General features: G+C 46.6%; 1 protein-coding gene across 2 annotated transcripts in view; it reads left to right on the forward strand.

Annotated features, from left to right (window-relative positions):
* Positions 1-23,005, forward strand: part of GALNT16 (polypeptide N-acetylgalactosaminyltransferase 16) — a 149,781-nt gene that overhangs the window by 73,575 nt on the left and 53,201 nt on the right. For both annotated transcript variants that reach the window (XM_019552007.1, XM_019552006.1), the window contains exon 2: positions 20,143-20,318. In XM_019552007.1, coding sequence (XP_019407552.1) covers positions 20,143-20,318 — 176 coding nt within the window. The remainder of the gene's footprint in view (positions 1-20,142; positions 20,319-23,005) is intronic.

Here is a 23,005-nt window from a genome sequence, read left to right on the forward strand (position 1 = left end):
TACCAGGAGTAACTAGAAATAATGGTCACAAGCTGGCAGAGGGTAAATTCAGATTGGACATCAGGAGGTGCTACTTCACTGTCAGGGCGGCTAGGATCTGGAACCAACCTCCAAGCAAAGTGGTGCTGGCTCCTACCTTGGGGGTCTTTAAGACAAGGCTAGACAATCACCTTGCTGGGGTCGTTTAATCCCAGTACGCTTTCCTGCCATGGCAGGGTGTCAGACTTGATGATCTGCTCGGGTCCCTTCTGACCGTACTAACTATGAAACTATAAAACATTCTCACAGGCAAGCTAAGGAAGTATGGGCCAGATGAATGGACTGTAAGGTGGATAGAAAACTGGCTGGAGCATCAGGCTCAGAGAATAGTAATTAATGAATCAATGTCTAGTTGGGAGCCGGTATCAATTGGAGTGTCCCAGAGGTTGTTCCTGGAGCTGATTTTGTTCAGTGTCTTCAGCAGTGACCTGGAAGATGGCATAAAGTGCACCCTCAGCAAGTTTGCAGATGACACCAAGCTGAGAGAAGTAGTAGATACACTGGAGGGTAGGGGAAGGATTCAGAGTGACCTAGACAAATTGGAGGATTGGGTCAAAAGGCATCTCATGAAGTTCAACAAGGACAAGTGCAAAGTCCTGCACTTAAGATGGAACAATCCCATGCACCAGTACATGTTGGGGGATAGCTGGCTGGGCTAGAGGATTACAGTGGAAAATAAGCTTAATATGGGCCAGCAGAGTGCCCTTGTTTCCAAGAAGGTTAATGGTATACTGGGCTGCATTGGTAGGTGTGTTGTCAGTAGGTCAAGAGAAGTGAGTATTCCCCTCTATTCACCACTGATAAGTCCACATCTGGAGTGCTGTGGTCAGTTTTGGGTCCCCCCCCCAAGTACTGAAAGGATGTAGACAAATTGGAGAGAGTCCAGCAGAGGGCAACAAAAGTGGTGAGGGAGCTGGGGCACATGACTGACGAGGAGAGGTTGAGGGAACTGGGCTTATTTAGTCTGGAGAGGTTGAGGGAACTGGGCAGGGGGGATTTCATAGCAGCCTTCAACTGCCTGAAGTGGGGGTTAAAAAGAGGATGGAACTAGACTGTTCTCAGTGGTGGCAGATGACAGAACAAGGAGCAACGGTTTCCAGTGGCAGTGAGGGAGGTTTAGGTTAGATATTAAGAAGAATTTTCTCAGTAGGAGGGCAGTAAAACACTGGAACAGGTTAACCAGCGAGGTGGTGGAATCACCATCCTTGGAGGTCTTCAAGACCCAACCAGACAAAATCTTGGCTGGGATGATCTAGTTGGGATGGTCCTGCTTTGAGCTGGAGGTTGGACTAGATGACCTCCTGAGGTCCCTTCCAACTCTAATTTTCTAATATTCTATAAGGATAGAGGGGTAGACTTTCTGTCTCTTGAATTATTTGCTTGGGCAAAAGAAATCCAGCTGGAAAGCATGCTGCAGATTAATGGGTGTCAACCTTTTTAGCAGGCATGCCCCAATATAGTCCCACACCCTCCCTGAGTGCTCTCCAGTTTTTTTCCCCTGCCTGATCTGCTGCTTTGCTGTCTGCTTCCTATCCTATTTCCAGCTGTGCCACTTATCCCCCTCCCTGATCTGCCATGTGCCACATGCAGAATCTTCCCGTGCCACTTGTGCTATAGCTTGGACACTGCTGCTGCAGACCATCATTTCACTTATTGTATGCAAAGTGATGCAATATCTTCTTCCTTTTTCTGTGTGACTATTTTTTATTATTTAGCAAAAATATTTTTAAAAAGTCAAACAGAGACTGGGACTAGGAGGGAAGTCTAAAATGGTTAAACATACCTGCTGACGCCTGTCTATGTAGGGTTGGAGGGGGGAGAACAGGTCATGCTAGGTTCAGTTTCTGCCTCTTGAAATGACCCGTGACTGTACAGTGCAGTTCTTTGTATGTACTAAATGATGAGAGCATGCATATTCTATATTCCATTTTAAAACTGTTGTCTGCTTGCTCTGTGGTAATTTAATGTGTACTAATGTTTATTTTATGGGTGTGCATTGGTATGGTGCACAGTGTTGGACACCATTCTCCCATCAGGGCTAACTGGTATGTTTTACCGCAGTGGTTTGTACTGCTTTGGAATCATGCATCCAGTCGGAATGGCCTTAGCCCCTTTGTTGGGTTTAGTTTATTTGTGTTTGTAAGATCCTGGGGTCAGCATGGGGCTAACATTACTGCACTAGCTGTACCATGCCTCAATTACCTGCTTGGAGCTTTGCCAAAGCCCTGGATCTCTCGTTTTGCTGGGAAGAAGTGATGATACAGAGAAACAAAATATTGTAACAAGGGTATTTTATAAGGCTGTCATTAAAGAGACAGCTAAGTGGGGGGTCACAGTTGGTAAATTTTGAAATGTCAGATTGAAAGCAAAGATACAAGATGTTCTTATAAGAAAACAAAGTATCAGAAGTGGTCCCTGGTATATAGCCACCTATCCTATATTATGGACAGTGGTCCCTGGTATATGCCACCTATCCTATATTATGGACAGGACTTTTGTCATGGGATGCCTACAGAACCACAGCTTTTGGCAGACATCTTGGAGGTAGCCACTGATAGGGCAATCACACAGATGACATTGAACTCAAGCCACAAAAAGTTGGCTGAAAGCATGGACCTTTTTGTTACACAAGAGACCAGATGGATGCCAGGCAGCCAAGAATATCCTGAAGTGGATCTATTCCCCAGCCCACCAGCCTGGTGAGTAGCCAGCCTCTGGAACACACCAGACTGCATGTAGAGGTGCAAGTACAACTGCTAACTGGGTTCCTGTGTCCCTAAAAGCTTTGCCTGCCACCCCCTAATGTGACCTTCAAACTAATAGCTTGTGGACAAACTCTCCAGAGCAGCTGTGAATCTCCAGAGCAGCTGTGAACTGCAGTAGCTATTCACTGCAGCAGGCTGCTGAGGTACATGGGAAGCAAGGTGGAAAAATTTACCATCTCCACAGTCTCCCAACATAATGAACAGTGTCTGTGCCCTGGGCAGGGGTGGTGGCAACTGAGCTGGCAGCAACGGCCACTGCTATTGCAACAGCAGCAGCTACTGCATCCCCTCTGCATCAGTGCCCAGGGCACGAGTTATGCTATTGTTACCCACCCCTAGTTATGCTATTGTCACTCAGTTCTGGGAAGAGATTGTGAGGATAGCATCTCAGAACTGAGAAGAGGGTGAATAGGTTCTCTTTGATGCCATGGAAACCAAATGAAGAGCAAAAATCAGCTATTACTTTTCTCACCTTCCATAGGATCTGCATCTGAGCAGGCTAGATTAAGTGCACTCTCCCTACTGACTGCCAAAGATCTGGTAAATCTGAGAGGGGAAAGCTGAAGAATAAAAGAGGAAATGCTTACTAGACTCCAAGTGGCCTTCTGGAAGTAAGGCTATACAACATAGGAGTGAGTTTTACAGGGATTAAAAAGAAGATGGAACATATGTGGAAAGCTAGCAATGTCCCTGTGATTGGGGAGCTGACTGAGCAGAACTTTGCAGTGACCTGGGACAGGAGACAATGGAGAAGAGTAAGGAAATGCAGAGACCTCTTACCAAGATGAAAACAAACAGCATGCTTCATCAAAGCTTCCCCTTTTGTCCCCAAAAGCACAGCAGCACAGCTCCGGTCCTTCTGACCCTGCATGCTAGGAACTGCATGAGGGAGTTTGCCACAAGGACCCCCAACGACAGCTCCTTCCACAGAACATCAAAGATTGAGGCTACTGGGAGCCTGTCTCTAATTCCTCCATCCCAGGTGTGGGATGGCTGCCCAACGTTACAGCCCTCAGGATTCCAGAAAGGTGACCAAGCGGAAAATCCATGGCAACCAATGGTTGTCAGCTTCAACGCTCAACATTGTATGAACTGATCCTTCAAACTGTTTCACTGCTTCCACTGTGTTATTTTTGTTGTGCAATAATACAGACAATAGAAACAAAAATCTCTCATCTCTGTGTTTTACACTTGCACTTTTGTGCAAAAACCAATGAATGGTTTTTATTTAATCCTGGTTAATTTTTATTTACATTTCATTACACACTTTCTATAAGAGCATCATTCCCAAGCGGCACTGAACATTCCTTATGAGATTAAACAAAGCATGAATAAAGCAAGCCCTATACACTGAAGGCAAGGTTGCCATAGTTAAAATATTTTTCATACAATAAGCTGTGATAGTTTTGCAAAATAATCTCTGAAAAGATAAACAAAGCAATATGAAAACCATATGTGCACTGGAATTAAAAAGAAAAGTCTTCCATCCTCAAAGTAGAAACACACATGACCCTAATGTTTGTCTTTTTGGAGGGCACATATTGATGACTGTTCATAGTGCCTGAATCCTCACTTAGACTCTCTCTCTTACTCACATATGTTTTGTGGTAGACAGCACACAGTTAGAATTCAAAGCAGGCATTGTTCAGCAGCCACTAGTCTCCATATGTGATGGAGATGCCTTCTTGCCTTCAGTCTCCTACACACATGCTTCTGTCACCCTGCAGTTATTAAGAGGTAGAAAAAGTTCAACTACAGTCCACATGTCCACTAACATGTCACCAAAGTATCAGAGGATAAAAAGTGTCTCCTAGAGTAATATGGATAATGACAATAGCGGTCATGCCTGTAGTGGTAGATGAGAGAGTAAATCTACCGCTCTTCATTAAAGGAGGGTTCAGGCAGCTAAAAATTATAGCTGCCTGAACTCCTACAAAGCCACCTTGCATGTTAAACTTGCCAACAACTAGGTCTGGGAGCACAAAGGAGAAGCCCCTCCTTTCCATGTACATGTAGCGGGCTTACCTTTCAGAGCTTGGGTTGAGTCCCAGGCTTGAGATTGTGCTGTTTTGATTGGTGGAGCCCATTCACTAAACAGGAGGCAGCAAGAGAAATGAAGTCATTCCCCTTTCCTGAGGGGAGGGGGAGAAAACTCCTTTGGACCTGATTGAAGACTGCAACACTGTCAGGTCTGGAAGACTTCAGGGGTGGAGCCCTGGAGAGTATAAAAGGAGCTGTGTGCCCAGCACGAGGGAGACACATCTAGGACAGAGAAGAGAAAAGAGCAGGGCTTAGAAGAGCTGAAGAGAGCTGCTCAGCAGGAGCCTGGAAGAGCCCCTGAAGACTTCTATCAGCAGGGAGTTGCAGACAGCTCCAGCGGCTAGGCTGTCAGTGCTCAGTGCAACACATGGCGTCCAGACCTTGGGAGCTGCATGAGGTGGCTTGGGTCTGCAACCTTTGGTGTGTGGCCAGAGACACGGTGCACAGGCTGGTGCATGGAGCAGGATCTTTGGAGCTGCTTGGGTGGCTCAGGTCCCCAACCCCCACACGAGGCCAAGAGCTTGGTGCAGGAGGCACTGCATGGAGGGTCAGAGCTGCTGGGAGCCGCTTGAAGTGGCTCGGATCTACAGCTGCTAATGGCACAGGGCAGCAGCTCAGTGCAGGTGATGCTGCATAGAGGGTCCAGGAACACACCAAGCCCCAATGCTGCACAAGGCTGCCCGAGCCTCCAACCCCTAGCAAAAGGCAAAGCGCCCACTATACACAGCGGTGCATGTGGCCATAAGCCGGGCCAATGGCATCAGAGTTGGGCGGCAGGAAAGCCTGGCAGAGAACAGAGCTTGACCTGGAGAACAGGAGGAAACCCTCTGGAACTGTGGAATGGAAGTAACCCTGGAGAGAGGGTCCTCACAGGGGAGGGACGCCAGGGGTGCACCATGTAGGCCACTCTTCAGTGATAGGTGATGCTTAGGAGTCTTTGGGGTCTCCTTCTCCTTTTCTTTTCCCTCAGCTCCTTTCCTGTAGTGGTGCCTTGGGAGTGGGGTCCCTGCTCTAGATGGCACCAAAGTAGTCTAAGGATTGCTTGTTATATTTGTAGACAGTGCCTTATAGTTTATGTGAATAAGTTGAAGTAATGGTTTTTAATAGTTTTGTTGTACTAATAAAAATTTGTATATAGTTAAGTAATTGATTGACTGAGCCTGACTCTATCAGGGATGGAGGCAGCGGCTGGGCTGCTGTGTCCCTCCACAATGCACTGCCCTGACAATACTTCCCTCAATTGGAGAGGGGAGTACAAAACCATGTATATCTGGGCTACATACATAAACCTGGTGCAGGAAGCAAAGAATAGGAATGTGGGTCTGTAGCAGGGCACTAAGGTGCCTGCTACTCTGGGAGTAGAGATAAGAATCCAGGTGCAGGTTGCTGGGACAATGGGTTAATGAGGGAATTGGTTGCATCTGCACCTGGTCAGCTGATCGGAAGGGGCAGGACCTGGCTCACACACAAATCCCAGGCCTGAGGCCAGGAGGGGTTCCCTGCCAGCAGCCCATGGGGAAAGATGTCTTCCAGAGCAAGCAAAGGGGAGAGGCCTGACTGCAGGTACAGCCTCTGACATTGGTGAGGGATGGAATACCCCTGGGGAGACTTGAATAATGTTGTAGCTGAGCGGCTTGAATTTATGTTATAGCCCAGGAGCTTGTGTTTTGTTTGTTGTTTTGATCAGTGGCTTGGATGAGGCTATAAGGGGATGGAGGAGGCCTCATAGGGGACCCATGGTAGCGTGGGGGCCCTGGCGCCAGAGCGCAGCATTTTGGGGTGCACCGACCCTGAGGGCCAGTGAAGGTGCAGAGCAAGACAGGGCTGCAGACAGCCCGAGCACCAGTGAGGCGCAGTTCGAGACAGGGCTGTGGAGAGCCCGAGCGCCAGGGAGGGTGCAGAGCAAGACAGGGCTGCAGAGAGCCCGAGCGCCAGGGAGGGCACAGAGCAAGAATGAAGAATGTCAGCTTTATCAGTGAAGCTTGGGGCATGGTAAAGGGGTGGTTGGAGCCACACATAGCTCACAAGGCTAGGGTGCACCAAAACACCCATTACAGAATGGGGCAAGTGTACAGCAGGAAACCATGTCCAAGAAAGGCAGCCTTGCTATTACTCACTTTCCATCAAAGCCGTGGCAGGAAAGAATTGAGGGTGCTCTTTAGGCTAACTTGGCACAGTAAGGGGGCATTGGGGGAGATCACGGCGACCCCAAGGACACCATCCTGTTACATTGGTGCATTGGCCAGGAAAGCTTAGCTGTGTGCAGAGGAGGGAGAACGAACAAGAATAACTAAGGACGGATTTATAGAAAGGCAGGGGGACCACAGCTCGTAAGGTTGGGCTGACGGAGGAATCCCCATTGCCAGTGACCTTTGGGAGTAAAACTGAGGCCCTGACCCAGAAAGACAGGGTCGTGGTAGTTATGGCACAGGCAAGAAACACGGGAGGCCAGAGACAGGACAACTTTACCTGGCAAATGGTGAGGGAAGAGTTGGAGGAGAAGATCACCGGGTTAGAGTGGGAGCTCGGAGTAGCAAAGGCCCAGAAAGAGATAGCAGAGGCAAAGGCCACTGTGTTTGAGCTGTGGCTACAGGCGGGCTCTAAGGAGGGAGGATCTAAAGAGATCAGGTGCCTAGTGGCTGTAGAAGCAGAGAAGATGTGAGCCATCAAACAGCTTTTTCCCAGGGGGCTCAGAGGAGCCAGGAGAGGGAAGAGAAGCTGCAAAAGATGCAGGAGGAGATGAGAAGATGGGGGTCAAGGTCTCTGGAAGCCGGCCCAAAGCAGAGAGATGAACAAAAGGAGGTGCTACGGAAATTAGAAGTAGCAAGAGGCCAGATAGGAGTACTTCAAAAGGAAGTCTGTAGCCAGGAGTCCTGGATCAGGGAATTGCAGGAGGAGCTAGAGAGCTGGCAACGGAAGAGTATACAAGCAGAGGGCCTTGCACAGCAGATGCAGGACAAGCTGTTAGAGAACCATACTCAGGCAGTAGTGACAGACAAAGTGATCATGCAGGAGATGGAAAAGATGAGAATTTGCATGGCGAATTATGAGACCTTGTATGAACAAAGGCTGTCCCTGGAAGGGGAGCTAAAGAAAAGGAAGAGAGAGAACGATAGGTTACAGACCCGGTTACAAAGTGTGGAGGGGGAAAAAGACCAAATTGGGGAACAGGTACATTCCCTTAAAACACTCCTGGAAGAGAGCCTAGCTAAAGAAGTGGGAACAAGTGCAGAAAGGGGGCAGTTAGAGCTTGAAATACGAACTATGAGGCAAGAAATTCAGGCATTGGAGACTGAAAATGAAAGGTTATGGGCAGTGAGCAACCTGGGGGCTATGAAAATCCAAGACCCAGGGCAGGGTTGAGGTGTCAGACGAAATAAGGATAACAAACCTTGTAGAAGCAGGGCAGAAACCACAAACCTTAAAGACCACGGACACACTGCAGGAAAGGTTGGAGACTCTGGGAACCCAGCTTGCAGAGTATGTGAGGGCAGCTAAGTCTGAATATCAAGAACAATACCAAGAGATAGAAGTATTGAAGGAGTCCTTGAAAGAAGTAGAGACACAACTAGAAGCCTCTCGGTCTAGGAATCTGAAGCATGTCGAGCCAGGGAAGTTCCCCAGAGACCTAGGCCCAGAGGATCCTAGGGAGGAGGCTGGACCAGGACAGCCTGGGAAAAGCACCCTGGAGGAGGGATCCGTAGGGAAAAATCCTGTGACCTTACAAAAGGAGGCCCTGACAGCACTCCTAGAATGTTGGAACCGGAGATAGGACCACTGGCAGAAGCACCATGCGATTGAGATGAGCCAGCTAAGACGTCAGCTGGGAAAACTATTTAGACCACAAGCCAAGGAAAGAATTATAGGGCTAAGTTGGGGGCAGCCAGGGGAAGGAGACCTGGTAGATGTGGGGACAACAGGGAAGGGTGAACAGGCTATCACAAGAAATGGGACCTCCCGCTCAATTTGCCAGGACTGTACACAGGTGGTCCGGGGCCTGGGACAATATGGGTCAAAGGAGATCCCTGCAAAAAGGGGATCAGCTGAACACAGAAAAGAAAGTTGGACCAAGAGGCAAGAGATGAGGAGGAGGGAACAACCACCCAAAGAGGGACACATCCCTAGGCAGGTCAGGTGGTGGACGTTAAGAAAACTCATCGAAGCAAAAGTTGGGGGTGTAGCATATGTAAAGATTTATAAGGGATGTGGCTACTAGGGGATGGAGGAGGCCTCATAGGGGACCCACGGTAGCGTGGGGAGCCTGGCACCAGAGAGGGTGTAGCATTTTGGGGTGCACTGACCCTGAGTGCCAGTGAAGATGCAGAGCGAGACAAGGCTGCGGAGAGCCTGATCGCGAGGGAGGCGCAGTGCAAGACAGGGCTGCGGAGAGCCTGAGCGCGAGGGAGGGCGCAGAGCGAGACCAAAGAACGTCAGTTTCATCAGTGAGGCTTGTGGCATGGTAAAGGGGTGGTTGGAGCCACACATAGCCCATAAGGCTGGGGTGCACCGAAACACCCATTACAGAACGGGGCCAGTGTACAGCAGGAAACCGTGTCCAAGAGGACGGAAAGGCAGCCTCCCTATTATTCACTTTCCAGCAAAGACATGGCGGGCGAGAATTGAGGGTGCTCTTTAGGCTAACTTGGCACGGTAAGGGGGTGTTAGGGGAGATCATGGCGACCCCAAGGACGCCATCCTGTTACAGGGTCCTAATGTAACTGGGGGTCCCATGTATGCAAAGCCACCATGTACCTCATGAGGAGTGGAAAGTTTCATGACATGAAGCAACAGGACCTCTTGAGTAGCAGGAGGTACATACATATTTGTTGCCACGTTCCCAGTAGTGGGTCTACCTATACCAAATTGGTTAAGTATTAAGTAGCAACTGGGAGTGGTGAGCTTCTACATGGTGACAACTACTTCCAAGCATTGACAGACATTTCCAGATACTTGGGAGAGCTCTCTTGTCAGCGTGCCAAGGCTGCAGATCTGGGGACAGCTCTGCACAGGTTTCTAGAAAGGATCTTTTGACACCGCAGTTTTGCAGCCATTACAAGTTTCATACACCCCAAAACAGCATTGCACTGAGTAAACCCAATTCAAGGAAACACCAATGTTCCTTAGAAGCAGGGGTGTGTCTTCCTCTACTTGTGCCCCTTTCTCTGCCTCAGTTTTATCTCCGCATAGTGGCATATGGGTACCATAGAATCATAGAAGTAGGGTCGGGAGGGACCTTATAGATCTTCAAGTCCGACCCCCTGCCTGGGCAGGAGAAAAACTGGGCTCAAATGACTCCAGCCAGGTAGGTATCAAGCCTCCTCTTAAAGACCCCCAGGAGTCTTTAACTTCCTTTGGAAGTTGGTTCCAGATCCTAGCGCCCTAACTGTAAAGTCTTACTCTGGTTATTTCAGTTTACAGAAAGCCAAGCACAGACTGAGATGTTACAGAAGCAACCGTATCAGAACTGAAGAATGTTAGCTCTGAATCAATTATCAAAACTGTTTCTTTTAATCTTTGGTAATTAAAGACAGTGCCTATGTGTCCCAGGTCATGTCTCATGCAAAATAGGGAACTGTCACATTCTGTACATGACCTTACTTTTTTGTTTATGTTCAAATACATTTTGTGTGCCCCGTAACCTGTCCATGGGACAGATAGCCTGGTGTCACCCAGGTTTCTCAAGGCTGCACTACAGGCTCCATCATAGAGCCTGGAAGCATAGGATGCCCCAGAGCTGCAGTGTTTGGAAGTCCTGACTACCAACAGACTGTCAGGTGAGCAAGCAGGAAACCAGGCAGGTTTTCAATACAATCTGTCAGTGTTTCACTGGAAGTTTGTCAAAACTGATAAGATTCTGTGAAATATATGTTTTGATAAGTCAGCATTTTTCCATTTTAAACCTGTTTTGCCAGAAAATTCTTGATCGGCTCTAATTACTAGCAAACACTGCTAAGTCCTTTCTCCACAGAATCCATTCAATAGCTTATTTTTTTACATTGTTTTCAATATCTTTAGGGAAGCATGTTTGTTTTGTGGCAACTACTTTCTACTTTTGTTGTGTCTTACAGTCTTTCTCTCTCTCTGGTTGCTGTTACTGCTTCAAAAACACAGCCTTCCACATTTGCAAGAGCCAGGGAGTTTTGATGAGATCTTTTATTGGATCATCTGTATCACTGGGAAAGAAGTCAGAACAAGTTTCTGGGCACAAAGTGCCTTTCCGTAGGGTTACCTTCCTCAGACGGTCTCCAAGTCTTCTTCAGGTTCTTCAGGTTTTCAGACTGTCAGGAGGTCTTCAGATCTGAACTATGGTACTTTGTGGCCAAAAGTTTGCCTAATATCTCCCAACTACATGGCTGGTCCAATAAAAGATATCACAAGGAACCTTGTTTCTTACATATTTCTTGGACCATCATGGCTACGGCACAAGGTGCCCGAGGGAGGCAACAATTCCATGATCATAACATTAATCTCATCATAATTTCCACAACAGCTTCTCACACCTAGAGAGAGAGGAGATTATAGCATAGGTAGCACGTGAACGTAGATACCATTTGCTACTTACAGGTTAGAAATAATTGTTTGTTACAGGCCTGGTTGTGGTATGGCAGCACAATGGAATAATAGGGCAAAGCAACTCTCTGCTTTTTACCTGGGAGGATCATGTCCTAGCAAGCGGTACAGGGAGGACAGCAGACTTTGTAGGACTGTTACACTTTAACCCTGCAAAAGCAGGTATGAATGGGAAAAATGGAGAGCGATAGTGACAGATCTTTGGCCCCTGGCTGGTTTGATGACAGCACCAATGGCATAATAAACCAGTTGGGCACCCAGGGCAAATCCTGCTGGAGACTAGGGGGGGAGGTATGTGGCTCCAAGAGTAGGGGGAAGAGGACTGGGTTCTGAGAGTGAGGATGGACAAGGGAGCAAAGATCCTGAGCAGCTTCTGCTACTACTGCCAAAATCCTTGCAGAAGTTGCTCAGTAATATGGTGGCTGGCTTGCAAAGCTGAATGTATCCGATAGTGACTATCAAGTGCATCTGTAAAAGCAACTGAAGATTCACAATGAGGATTCTTCCATGCTTGCCTGTAGTAGTTTGAGAATGGTGCCACTAGACAAACAGCAATGGAGAGTGGCATAGTGAGTAGGGAATCTTGAGAAATATGAGTTTGGCTCAGAAACCCCATTATTTTCTGCTGGTTTCTGCTATGTATCCTACAGGGCCCAGCAGTAGTGGGACAAAGGAATATAAAGATACCTGTCTACACTGCTGAGCTTTGATATGGAGAAAACCCTTGTCTTAGGGATTCAGATTAGCATAAGAGGCAGTTGGCTGTGTGGACATGACAGCAGCATACTATCTAATGCAGCAGCTACCATATCCCAAATCAGTGTGAACTAGACTCCCTCTAGAAAGGAATCTTGAGAAGTTAAAAAGGAAAGGGTGTAATAGAAAAAACATGATGGTAAGCCACTTCTCTATTATTTTATGTCTCATTCAGGCTCCTTGATACATAACTCAAACTGTTCTTAAACTCAAGCTTCTCTACCTGGGAAGAAGTCTGATAGACAGAACAAAACTCAATGGCAAGAAGCCATTAAAACTAGGCAAACTGAAATGACAATAAGGGGTGCATTTTTAACAAGGTAACTCTTGAAACATTTTTTTTAAATTAATTGCTTGAACTCATTAAACCAAAAGCCACCTGTATGATCAGAGGCTTACATAGCAAGCCATATGAGTAAAGGCTGAGGGACTTGGGTCTCTTCAGCATATAAAAGAGCAGGCTGAGAGGGTATCTGGTAGTAGCTTACCAGTATGTCAGGGGAATACATCAAGAGCTCAATGGACAACTGTTCACCAGGGCACCCTTGGGGAAAACCAGGAGCAATGGCCACAAACTCCTGGAAGACCATTTCATGCAACACTAGGAAAAACTTCTTCACAGTCAGGATGTGCAGACTGTAGAATAAACTCCCTCCAGAGACGGTGCAATCACCTTCCCTGGAAATCTTCAAGAGGAGACTGGATAGTCACCTCACTGGAGTCACCTGACCCCAGTAGTATTTCCTTCCTAGTGCAGGGGGCTGGACCCGATGATCTTGTGAGGTCCCTTCCAGCCCCTTACAATCTGTGAATCTATAAGAGCTGATGACTATCAAAATGCTATGCTATTGTCAAAACAGATGTTTTGCTGCTCAATGCAGGAATCGCTGGGTGAAACTGTGACGTGCAAGAAGTCAGACTAGATCATCATATTAATAATGGTCCTTTCCAGTCTCAGCATTTAAGAATTTCTGAGTTCTTTGTACCAATCTATGAGCATGTGTCCATTACATATCACCTTTCAGTCAGGATATGGGATTTAGTTTTAGCCTGGAGGTTGAAGTTGAAATTTAACTCTATTTCCTGGGTGTATGCTTACTCTGAGCTTTATTGATGCCATGAATGCCATGTGCCCCCGGAGGCTGGGAGAGCATGGCAAGTTCCCACCAGCAGCGGCAGCACTATCGGCAGCAAGCAGTGAGGTCCCACATGTAGTTGTAGTACTGTCAGTGGCGGGGTGGCGAGTACTGACTGGTGGTTAGGAACCTCCCGCAGATGCCGCCAACTGCAGCCAGCGGAGATCGGGGACCACCCGCAGATGCCACCAGCAGTGTCAGTGGCAAGGGGAGGTGGCAAGCACCGTCTGCCTGCAGGAGCTACAGGCAGTGTTGGCGGTGCTTTTTACAAGGGGTGCACTGCTAATCTCAAGGGGTGCACATGCACCCGCACGCACCCCTATACATCGCCAATGATTAATACTAAGGGGGAAATCCTGGAAGAATGTCCATACCTCAGTGAAGCCAGGATATCTCTGTAGATTGGTGTATGTGCAATTTCCTTAATGATTCTTTTTCATTTTTTGTTTTCCATTCCATGTATAAAAGAGTTGTATAAAATATTACCCATTGCCTGCCTTTAGGCCCTTTCTACATGGTACAGGTATTGCACAATTAACAGGTTAATTGTGCAATTACCTTAAACCAGCTACATGTGCAAAGTAGCTATCACGCTATAAGAAGCTCCAAATAGCTATAAAGTTAGACCTTGAAAATATGTACTAACTTTATAGCTGGTTGCTATCAAGCTTTAATTTGCATGTGAGCAGGGTTGTCTTAGCTCCTGAGGTGCATCCTGCCCAGATGGGGCTGGGAGTCCTGCAATTGAGGGGACTCTTGGCCCAGCAGCTGCTGACTGTGGGCCCCACAGCTATGTCTGAAACTCCGGGGCCTGGGAGATTGCAACTGCCCTGATCTCCCAGGCTCAGGGATGCATAAAACCCCAGGCCCTGGGGAGACTGCAATTCTGTGATCTCCCAGGCTCACGGGTATGTGAAACCCACTGAGGGAAGTCCCAGCTGCGGAAGTTTGCTTCTTGCCAGTCCAGGGGAGCCTGATCAGGCTCCTCCCTGCACCCACAATAAGATATGATGGGATTTAATCTGTGATCCCACAGTCACATTTCCTGGCATGCACATTTGACAATTTTGTGGATTGCACATTAGATCCCATTGCATGTTTACCTGCTTGTGTAGAGGGGGCTTTTGAGTTATCAAACTCATCTGGCCCTGCAGGACTGAAATGGCCAGAGCAAGTGCTTTATATGGCATGTGGGTCAACTCCAAGACCTAGGGGCAAAAGTAGGGGCTGGATGATGGGACTCTTTGAGCCATATCTGGCCAAGGAGCTGTATTTTGCTTTAGAGTAGTTCTGTTTTCAGCCTCATGTTACATTAATGCTAGGCCCAGTCAGGATGTGTTTAGTAAAAGTCTGGGAGATGAAAAAGGATAGTGGTTTAAGTCATGTTTGTATGACCAGGTCCTGGTAAATTATGGTGGGGTAAATTATGGTACCAGGTATTGCTGAAGGGTTGCCCAACAAGCCATTACAAAAGAGACAGCCAGCTTCACACAATATGGTCCCTCACCTTATCTCATGCTTTCTTTTGTTATGTCCTCAGTGATGTGTGCTGGGTGAGGAAATGGTGCAGTTGAGGGGTTTGGCAATCTTCCAGTGGTCAGAACTGCACTTTCTAGTCTTGTGGTGCTGTGTAGGAGGCAAGCTCTTATATCACATGCACAAACAAAATGAAAAGGTATAACCACTCTTTTGTGGCAAGCTGGTATTGCAAAAAAACAATGAGGGTTTAAAGAGCTACCAGCCTTCACAGACGTTCTCTGATCCTGTTCCTGCTGCACCATGTTGACAACTGTTCTCAAGAAACTGCTAGTGGGGGGCCCATGGCTTTGCTTTAAACAGCTGGTTGGCCTCTTGGTCACCATAGCAGCATCTGTTTAAGTGAAACTGGCAATTCCTGTAGTCTGAGAACTCATTTAATAAAACAAATAGTTGGGAGGGGGGAAGTCACAGAGAGGGAGAGGTTTGGCAGGGCAATTATTTTTGGCTTTGTATGTGGTTGTGTGTTTGTGTGAGGTTGTGTGTGTATGTGCTTGCACGTTCATTTGTGGGAGAAGAATAGTCCTTTTCTTCTGGCCAAAGCATGTTGATTGGGGCAGACACACAGCAAATCCATGTTATGTTCTCTGATTCAGCACACCTGCTGCAACCATGACAATGAGCTTAAAAAAAAAAAGGAAAACAAACTTTTTCATTTGTTAGCTTTGTCAGGATCAAATGGGCCATAGACAGTGAATTACTGTAGGCAAGCTGGGGTCACACCAGGTATCTTGCAGTCTGAGTCATCAGGCCAAGGGCTGAGGCAGTGCCATGGTCAGGGCAGAAGGTAGATCAGAGCTGGAAGATCCAAACAAAGTGGACAGGGACCATGGCAAGGCTGGGGTCAGGCAGGAGCAAGGCAAAAGTCTAAGCAGTACACACATGAGCGATGTTGTTGGGACAAGTCCCTCTGTCAGGATCTTGGAGTTCCTATAGATTCCTCTGTTCACCTGCATCAGTGTCCTCATGAGAGAGACCAGGCTGAGCTGGGGCTGGTATATGACCAGCTACCTGATGGTGCTGAGGACTTAGCCTCTGCCTGCCAGCTAAGTTACTCTAGGTTTGAACCCCTGTGGTCCTAACAAGCTTGTACAAATGTCTACAAAGAGGGTGGGCAAGGATTGCCAAGCACCCCTCCTACCACATAGAAAACACTGCTTGAAAACCTTAGCATGACTATCAGCTGGGGGTGTGCTTTACTCACCTTAATTAATCAAGCCTCATGTCTGGGAGGTCTGCCAGGAACCTGGTTTGATGTACCATCATTGTTATTATTGCAAAAAAGTGTATTTTGAATTCTCAATCACTGTTTTTTAGAGGCTGGCCCCTAATATCAGGTAGGAACACATGTTTTTAGATGTGGTGATGTAAGATGGTACTCAGTGGTATGTATCTGAAATGTGTTTCATTACCAACTTCCAATCCTACAAACGTATGGAGCTAGACTCTTCTCAGTGGTAGCAGATGACAGAACAAGGAGCAATGGTCTCAAGTTGCAGCAAGGGAGGTTCAGGCTGGATGTTAGGAAAAACTGTCATGCTAGAAGGGTGGTGAAACTCTGGAATGGGTTACCTAGAGAGGTGGTGGAATCTCCATCCTTGGAGGTTTTTAAGGCCCAGATCGACAAAACCCTGGCTGGAATGATCTTGTTGAGAATAGTCCTGCTTTGAGCAGGAGATTGCGCTAAATGACCTCCTGAGATCCCTTCCAACCCTAATTCTTTATGATTCTATATCTATATGTCACTGGAAAAGTAGAGGTTCCAGATTTCCAGCTGTTCATGACCTTTCCTCCATGGCACTTCCAGTGATGACTGGAACTGGCATGAAGAACATCCATGTAACAAGGAGAAATATTGAATGATAAAGGGAATATTATGTGCTTTTTCTAATCTTGCAAAATGTTAGTATTTGAATTCAGTTGATGGTTTGGGCAGTTTTGGGGGCAGGTCTTAGTTTATGTAAAAATGACTTTGCTAATCCCTCGTCTAGACACTCGGCTTTCCAACACCTGTTCATCTTTACTCCTGCTGTTGTGTAGCACATTCCTTTTGTCTCTTGATGAGAATAATCTGCCCAGCACAAGTTGAAAGGAACTAGTCCATTTCTGTTCCCACAAATGCTGTTAAGAGTTTCAGATTTGTGCCCAGGATGGGTCATTTGGGTGAATAACGATTACGTAATTTTCACTTAACTGTACTTGCTGCATATTGTAAACATCAGTATCAATATTCCTAACTCTTAAATGTATTTGTACTGGCTTCCTTGATGGATGAGTAAAAATTGCTAGTTGGTTGAATTCAGCAGCTCTCCTTAGGCTGTTTTGAAGGGAGTAATTAACTTGTGAGGGAAGGGAGGACAGTAGGACCTTAAAACAACCTGAACAGCTGATATTCCCCCAAGGTACTTCCAGAGTTCTGAGAGAGGAGCAGCAAAAGAGCGGGGTATGGCTTCTTACCCTTAATCTCTGCAGAAGCCACCTTTAGCATTGATAGAGAACAAGTAAAAAGACTCTCAAGCCATTTGGCCCCCACTAAGTTCTAGTAGGCTATCTTATCCATCCCCTGAGTAGTAGATTATTGCTAAACCCTCCTCTCATGATAGGTGTTTCTCTCATCATTTGAATCCATGCAGATCCTGGCTCCAGCTTTGCATATCTTTTGAATTCAGAGATGATGAACATGGCAACACGTCTTAGTGAAGCATCAGAATTCCAGGAAGGATGTTTGAAAGGTGCTTTGTTCTCATTGTGGTAATACTGTTGGGAGCTGCATTGTGATCAGGCTTATGAAGGTGTCCAGGCTTATAAAGATCCTCATGTTTTGGAATGTCTTCAATTGCTGAGTAAACCGGTCTCCCAGTAGGGCTTCCTGGGAGATAGGTTTTCGGGATGCATATTAACACAGCCTTGATCTTGAAGAAGCTCTTGTGAGAGATGAGAAAAGGCTTGGGAGCCCCTCAGCCACTAACACTGCCACTGTCCCCCAGTGCTAAATTTTTGGATTGTGTGGAGAGACCCATGGGCTGGATGACATGGTTCCTTGGCCAGATCAGGCCAGCTCACCGGGGTGGTCTGTGCCTGGACCTCATGTATGGTATTTGACCTGTTGCAAGGTCCTGTGCCATGTATGGCCCATGGACTGACTGTGCCTCACTCGTCCAGTCCATGTGCCAGAAAGATCGAACACCACTGTCTGGGCCATCCTTAAGGAAAATGGTGCCTTGGGCAAATTTGTATTTTTGTGCCCTTTCCACACCCCCTCGCCTTAAATCGTCAGTGCTGCTGCAGGCAGAGACAGGCAGGCAGTGGCACAGGGTGCCATCCAGCAGGGAGGTGGAGTGGCATGGTACACCAGACAGGTGGGTGGAGAGGTACCACTGCTGCTGTTCAGGATCAAGGTGAGTGGACTGGAGCAGATGTCACCTTGCCTGCACATGCCCAGCCCAGTTCCTCCTGAGCAGTGGCTGGAGGCAGGGGGCTAGTTGAGCTGGGCACTGCTCCTCCTGCCTGGGGTTGAGGATCACCTGGGCTGGGGCAGAGCCAGGGGAGAGCTGTGAGTACATGTTGCTCGTGTGTGTTTGACACCCCTCAGACCACAGCACCCTGGGCAGTCACCTATGTTGCCCACTCATAAGTCTGCCTCTGACTACCATGCTAGGTGAAGGCACAAGCCAGATCTCCTATTCCAGTGGGTTTGCTACTATTTTGGATCCACTCCTGTTCCTACTGAAGTCAGTGGAATTTCAGATTTCCTATTTATTTCCCTGAAAGTTTTGAGAGTACAGAGAATCTGTGGCCAGGCTTTTAATGATTCTTAAGGGATGAAAAGATGCTGGCAAGAGGGTGAAAGATTAGAAATGCTCCTGGCTGCAAATGTTCCAAATGTATTTATATATAAATACACACGTGACATTTAAAAAGTAACATCGAGATCCATGATCTCTAGATGAATTAGTTGTAACCATTTATTTTTACAGTAATTGGCTCTGGGAGATCTGTTGCCACTGCCAGTCCGATTGCAATGTCTCATATCTCTAGCGAGAGAGAATTAAAGTAGCTGTTACTTTTCCAAGACTTGAATTTAGAGACATTGACTGACTGCAAGACACAGTCTAATGCATTGAGGCCTGGAACTTCAGCCATATTTTTGGTTGTGTGGGTATAAGTTTCATCAAGCTTAATATGAATGGAAACTTAAAAATAAGAAAAGAATTTCAAAATTCTTTGCAGCTAACAGAGCGTTCCCTAACAGCCCCATATTAGTGCTTGAAAACCAGGAACTGAAACTGACCATATAAATAATGAATGTTTGTCTGAATCCTACTAAGCTCTTAAAATCACTTATAGCTTGTGGGAATGCAGACCTATCAGGAGTGTGGAAAGACAGGTCCAGCTCCCCCCAAGTATATTAGAATTGACTAGCATTTTGGCTGAAGAGAATGAAATTTATAAAATATTTGTTTAAAAACAGAGACTGTTAGTGTGTATGCACTTGTAGAAATGTAAAATCAAGCTATATGTAGCAGGTTAATTAGGCATTGTGTTAAATAATTTCCTTTTGATAAGTGTGTTGCTTTTCAGTCTTATTGGATAGCCCTTTCTGACTGATCTTCACTATAACATTCAGCATTGTCTACAACTTTACCATGTCCCTCTTTTGTTTTATTCTTCACCTCTCCAAGCTAAATAGTATGAAGCTTAGTTTCTTCTCAATCCTCTGAGAATTTTTGTTCCCCATCTCTGACCCTCTTCTGTATCTGCTTCATCCTTTGGGAGACTTGTTTGACAAAACTTAGCATAGTATTCAAGGTGAGAATATGTCAGTGATCTCTGTATGATGGTGTTATAATACTTGTGGTGTTTTCTATTTTGTCCTTAATATGCGCTAATATACTTGCTATCTTTTCCATCTCTGCATATTGAACACACCTTCACTGAGCTGTCCACAGTGACATTCAGATACTTAACCTGAGAGGTCAGAGTTAATTTAGAATCCATCAGTGTACATGAGTAGTTCAATTTGTTTCCTCTAATGTTCATTACTTTGTACTTGTCGACACTGAATTTCATTTGCTGTCCTGTTCCCCAATCCACTTACTCTTTCCTGATCTCTCCAAACTAGAGCTTTGCCTCTCTGTGAAGTGGAAAGAAATTTGACTCTCCCCCCCTCTTAAATCTTTGGCTTTTTCCAGAATCTGCAGAGGCTTTACATGAACTGTCTTCATGTGCATGTCTGAAATGACTTCCTACAAGCCAATCTACCCCTCTCTAGCACACTCTGAGTCTTGTCTCTGCTCTAGGTGACAAGAGCTCCTCAAGGAGAGAAGAGCAGCCGGAGGGGTTTTGATGAAAAGGCTTACCTGTCCTCAAAACTATTGAAGGCTGGAGAAGACCCTTACCGTCAACATGCTTTCAACCAGCTGGAAAGTGACAAGCTCAGTAGCGATCGGCCCATTCGGGACACCAGGCATTACAGGTACTGCAACACCCTTGTTTAGAATCAGGCCACTTTGTTGTGCTGAGGATCCTGTAACTAGTGACATCCCCATGTTGCCACGTGCCATGTCAGTAAGCAGTAGTGTCCTTACGGTTGGCAGGACCTGCCCCTCACCTGGCTTTCTGTTGCTTCAGCAGAGAGTTGGAGGTCTCAAATGAACACCAACAGACAGGTGTAACTAGGACTTGTGTGCTATGGGCAGAGATGTCCAATAGCAGACATGGGGAGAGGGGTGGGGTGGGGGTAGGGTGCAGAGTACCGAAGAGTCTTATGGCACACAAGCTGCTACATCGGTTGCTGACATGGCATGGGCTGCTAATGCTATGGAGCAGACTTCCCAGGGTGGAGGAGCCATCCTTCTTGCCTGCCCTCTAAATGACCCACCCCTAGTTAAACTACTGCACACAGGGCACATCTACATGAGATATATATTGTGCAGTTGACTAATTAGCAACCATATGTCACACAAATACAAGTGTGCTCCTATTAGGCCAGAGTAGATTAATTAACTCCACAGTAGGAGTACAAGTACTTGTATTTACTCTGCAACAGTGCATGTGTAGATGCTTGACATGGCTGGCTGGGGCACAAGGGTGCTTCAGTGTGAGGGCTGCCTGCTGGCTAGCCCCATACTGAAACACCCTCATGCCCTATCCAGCCCCTCTGCAACACATTGAGCCAAGGGGAACAGCCCTGGGCTTGCAGGCTCACCCCCTGTGCCCCCTGCCAGCCAAGGCTTCTCTAATCAAGCTCAGTATGCTACACTCCTGGGTGCATGTGCAGATGCAGTGCCCGGGAACAATAAGCCCTGGAGTTTATTCATGTGCATCAATAGCACGTGTAGATGTGCTCACAAACTCCAAGTCAGCCACTCTTCACCTCTCTGATTCCTGTGCCAGCCCCCTTTAGCCAGACTTATGGTACCATCTTGTTTCAGTTTCAGTTCCTGCCAACTATTTTCATCTAGACACTAACAGCACAGCACATTTCACATTAAAAAAAATGGAGAGCTTGATGTCAACCATATGCTGCTGATATTTGAACCTGTGCTGCTGCATGATTCCCACCACTGACTGAAGCTTTAAAGCTTCAGGGGTCAGAAGGACATCTGCTCCTCTCTTCTTGCTTCAGAAACAAAAGCAAAGCTCAGGCACAGCTGTGCCTGTGGCCCATTATTTTCCAATCACTTGGGAATCCCTTGGACATAAGATACTAATATTATTCAACCCAGTACAAAGAAAGGCCTGACCTTTCCAGAAGCCTTTTTTCTTCTCCTTTGTGATGCTGAAATCTGGGGGCTTCAGAGAAAACAGACAGATCTCTACATTTTCCCACATCTTTCCATCTTAATGTCTTTAAAAAGCTCCACCTGAGTTATTTTAGAGTGATAATATATGTGGTATGTCTCCTGCCTGGTCTGAAGTATTCCACTTTGTCTTGATCAAGGTTTCTTTTATGCCTGAAAATTGCTGTAATATGCCACTGTCATAGTAATAAAATGCTGTAATGAAAAAATAGTCATTGCTTAGAATAGTCATAAAACAACAGCATTGAACGGGCTGATAAAAAGTAGTAACAGTTTAGTAATAATCATAAAACAATGGTAATAAGTGCTGAAATGAAAATGACAGTGATAAGTCATGGGAAGAAATGAATCATTTTTCATAGCTCCTGCTGAAAGTTTAGTCTAAATCAGTGGTTTTCAACCTTTTTCATTCGTGGACCTCTTTGGAAATTTTGAATGGAAGTGTGGGTATTCCTTCAAATTATAAGTGTGGGTATTCACATACTTTTGATTGATCATAGTAATCTTTTGTGGACCCCTTAGACATAGTCTGTAGACCCCCAGGGGTCCATGGACCACAGGCTAAAAACCATTGGTCTAAATGTGACCCCAATTGTCCAAAAAATAATAGGCCCCAATCCTGGGGCTTGGAGTCTGACCAGGACATGTGGCCAATATAGGCCAATCCACAGTCACCTTCTCAGGAATGTGAGATGAGGGGGGAGTTTGAAGGAACATATCAGCCCCAATCTATCACTTCCAAAGTTCTCAGGAATCTGGGATCCAGGATTCATAGACGAATGCTTGTTGTTGGAGCGAGCTGCAGTCTGTCACAGTTTTACTGAGGCAGGGGAAAGCCTTTCAGGGAGGTGGTGGAACTCTGGCTTGGTGAATTTATGAAATCTTGTTGCACTAGTATGCAGGAGGAAGGCCTCTGGGAAAGCAGCCTATTGCTACTAACGCAGCCTATTGCTACTAGACCAGAAGTACCTGGGAATGCTGTGGCTGCAGTATGCTCCATCCCTGGAAAGAAGGGGTAGCTTCTAGGCCTGTGCAAAGCAACTAGTATTCACATCAGATTCGGCCAATTTGGGTGACAGTGATTTGATTCAGTGATTTGAATCACTGTCCCAAATTGATTCAGCCAGATCTGATTAGGAGATCTGGCTGCTGCTGAATCAGCCGAACCTCCAAATCGAACAGGCCCCATCCTCCGCCCTCTTCTAGCCCTGTCAATGGCTACTCTGCCCAGCCCCAGTGTACCAGCACCTTAAAAAAAGAAAAAAAGCTCCCACTCACTGGTTTCTGCCAGATGGGGGGGTGGGGGATCCCAACTGCCCTGTGCTGCATGGGGGGCTCTGCCAAGAGCCCCCTGGCCCCT

Source organism: Crocodylus porosus, unplaced genomic scaffold, assembly GCF_001723895.1.
Source record: "Crocodylus porosus isolate Cpor-Errol unplaced genomic scaffold, CroPor_comp1, whole genome shotgun sequence".
Lineage (NCBI taxonomy): Eukaryota > Metazoa > Chordata > Crocodylia > Crocodylidae > Crocodylus > Crocodylus porosus.